General features: G+C 35.4%; 1 protein-coding gene across 1 annotated transcript; it reads left to right on the forward strand.

Moving 5' to 3' along the window:
* The first annotated feature begins 754 nt into the window (after nucleotides 1-754).
* On the forward strand, nucleotides 755-2,229 carry LOC145798615 (polyubiquitin). The gene is made up of 2 exons (XM_082886870.1): nucleotides 755-1,031; nucleotides 1,230-2,229. The coding sequence occupies exon 2, from the start codon at nucleotides 1,230-1,232 to the stop codon at nucleotides 2,145-2,147; it is 918 nt and encodes a 305-aa protein (XP_082742996.1). The 5' UTR covers nucleotides 755-1,031; the 3' UTR covers nucleotides 2,148-2,229.
* The last annotated feature ends 501 nt before the right edge of the window (nucleotides 2,230-2,730 follow it).

Raw genomic sequence — 2,730 nt, forward strand, 5'->3', positions numbered from 1 at the left:
AAAAATCAAAAAATCATTCTCAAACGAGGCTTTTTAACCCCATGCTAAAATAATCAAAAAGTTAAAAAGTCAATCCACTCTCCAAACGAACCCTAATGTTATGTTGCGGTTTTGATTATGTTGAGTTATGCGCATTTTTATTGTAATTTTGATTATAATTAAAGTCATCTTTAGTTATGTCTCAAAAGTATTTGATTATGATTTATGGAGTTACGACGAAAAATGCATGTATATTGTAACAAAAAAATTCTACTATACACACTCTTTAAAATATATGTATCATATATATCTTTAATTATGTAATTTTTTTAATTTAATTATAACTCATAAGATTTTTAGTTATGATTCATATAATATTTAGTTATGATTTTTCTTTTAATTATAACTAAAAAAAATATGAACTTATATTTTTTTTTCTTTAAATATAAATATATATAATATACACTTTTTGATGAGATGTCGCACAATCTCTCCCATTGTAACATTCTCTTTAAAAAAAATATCTAAAAAATATGAAAAATGCTTGAGAGCATTAAAAATAGAGCACTAAAAGGAACACTAATGATGTGGCAGTAGGCTCCGTCTATTTTCTATGCCTTGTTTTTTTTATTTTTTTATTTTTTTTACCATTCTCAATGTATTAGTACTATTAATAATATATTTTTTAGTGGTCTAAATCATTGTTGAAAAAATATATGGTGCTGTCTAATATTTTTGTGATTTTTTTATATTCCAAGTCCAAAGTTTAGAGCCCGTCACTAACCCTACTTCCGGGTCTCTTCCTCGTCTTTATTCTTCGATTCCGAAAAACCCAAACTTCCGAACCTTTAATGCAAAGACAGCTCACATATTACACGTGTCTCAATCTCATTGGACCCATTAATTAGGTATCTCCGCCACCCTTCGCTTTGCCGTGGCAAATTCGCCAAACCCCCATCTATAAATACAACCCACACCCATCCCCTGTCCTCCTCACAATTCAATCCCCAACCTCAAACTAATCTCCAATTCATTTCTCCACACAACCCAAGGTATCATATCCTTCTCTTTTCTCTCTCTCTCTCTACAGATTTGTATTTTTATTTTTATTTTTTTATTATATTTTTGAGATGTGAAGATTTCTTTAATTTGTGATTGTTGCTTTGAATTGTTCGATTTATGTTGTGGTAGTTTTCAGATTTTGATTTGAAGATTTTGATTTCTGAATCTTGTTATGAATTTTGCTACAGATGCAGATCTTCGTTAAGACTCTCACCGGAAAGACGATCACTCTCGAAGTCGAGAGCTCCGACACCATCGACAACGTCAAGGCCAAGATCCAGGACAAGGAAGGAATTCCACCGGATCAACAGCGTCTCATCTTCGCCGGAAAACAGCTCGAAGACGGCCGAACCCTCGCCGATTACAACATCCAGAAGGAGTCCACACTCCATCTCGTCCTCCGCCTCCGCGGTGGGATGCAGATCTTCGTCAAAACCCTCACCGGCAAGACGATCACTCTCGAAGTTGAGAGCTCTGACACGATAGACAACGTCAAGGCCAAGATTCAGGACAAGGAAGGAATTCCACCGGATCAACAGCGTCTGATCTTCGCCGGAAAACAGCTCGAAGACGGCCGAACCCTAGCCGACTACAATATCCAGAAGGAATCGACTCTCCATCTCGTTCTCCGCCTTCGCGGTGGAATGCAGATCTTCGTGAAGACTCTCACCGGAAAGACCATCACTCTCGAGGTCGAAAGCTCCGACACGATTGACAACGTCAAGGCCAAGATCCAGGACAAGGAAGGTATTCCGCCGGACCAGCAGCGTCTGATCTTCGCCGGGAAACAGCTTGAGGACGGCCGAACCCTAGCCGATTACAATATCCAGAAGGAATCGACTCTCCACCTTGTGTTGCGTCTTCGAGGTGGTATGCAGATCTTTGTGAAGACTTTGACTGGGAAGACGATTACTTTGGAAGTGGAGAGTTCGGACACCATTGATAATGTGAAGGCGAAGATTCAGGATAAGGAGGGGATTCCACCGGATCAGCAGAGGTTGATCTTCGCCGGAAAACAGCTTGAAGATGGCCGGACCTTGGCCGATTACAATATTCAGAAGGAGTCGACTCTTCACCTTGTGCTGCGTCTCCGTGGTGGTCTTTGAATTGTTTTATGATCATATTTTGTGGTGATGTTTCTGTGACAACAGACCCTCTTGTGGCTAATAAATAAAATTGTGCTTTGTTACAGTACTTGTTTCTATGCAATCAAAATTATGAACGTAGTTGGTAAATCTGAAATTCTAGGCCCAAGTTTTATTTTATCAGGAATTTTTTTTTTTATATTAAAAATATGAAATTAAAGATATTCTCGTTTAGGAATATGTTAATTTAATAATTTTTTTATTATTTGATTAAAATATATCTTAAAATAGATTAATATGTTTGAGATAATTTTTTAATTTTTTACGAAAAGATGTACAAAAAATAAAAAAAAAAATTTTGATTTTTTAATATAAATTATTAATTTTTTTACTAATTTATTAAAAAAAAATTTCCAAACGAGACTTAAGCCCACAGAGAAGGTTTGAAAAGTGAATAAATTAACAGCAACGATAAAAGATTCCATAAAATATAACGCCGGAACTTGATCGGAATTATTCACGTCACTGTTTGATACAATTTTTTTTTTAACGTCACTGTTTGATACAATTTTTTTTAAAAAAAAATTTAAATATATCAATGATT

The sequence above is a fragment of the Camellia sinensis genome, chromosome 9 (genome assembly GCF_055761805.1).
Source record: "Camellia sinensis isolate YWXY chromosome 9, ASM5576180v1, whole genome shotgun sequence".
In the NCBI taxonomy this organism is placed as follows: Eukaryota; Viridiplantae; Streptophyta; class Magnoliopsida; order Ericales; family Theaceae; genus Camellia; species Camellia sinensis.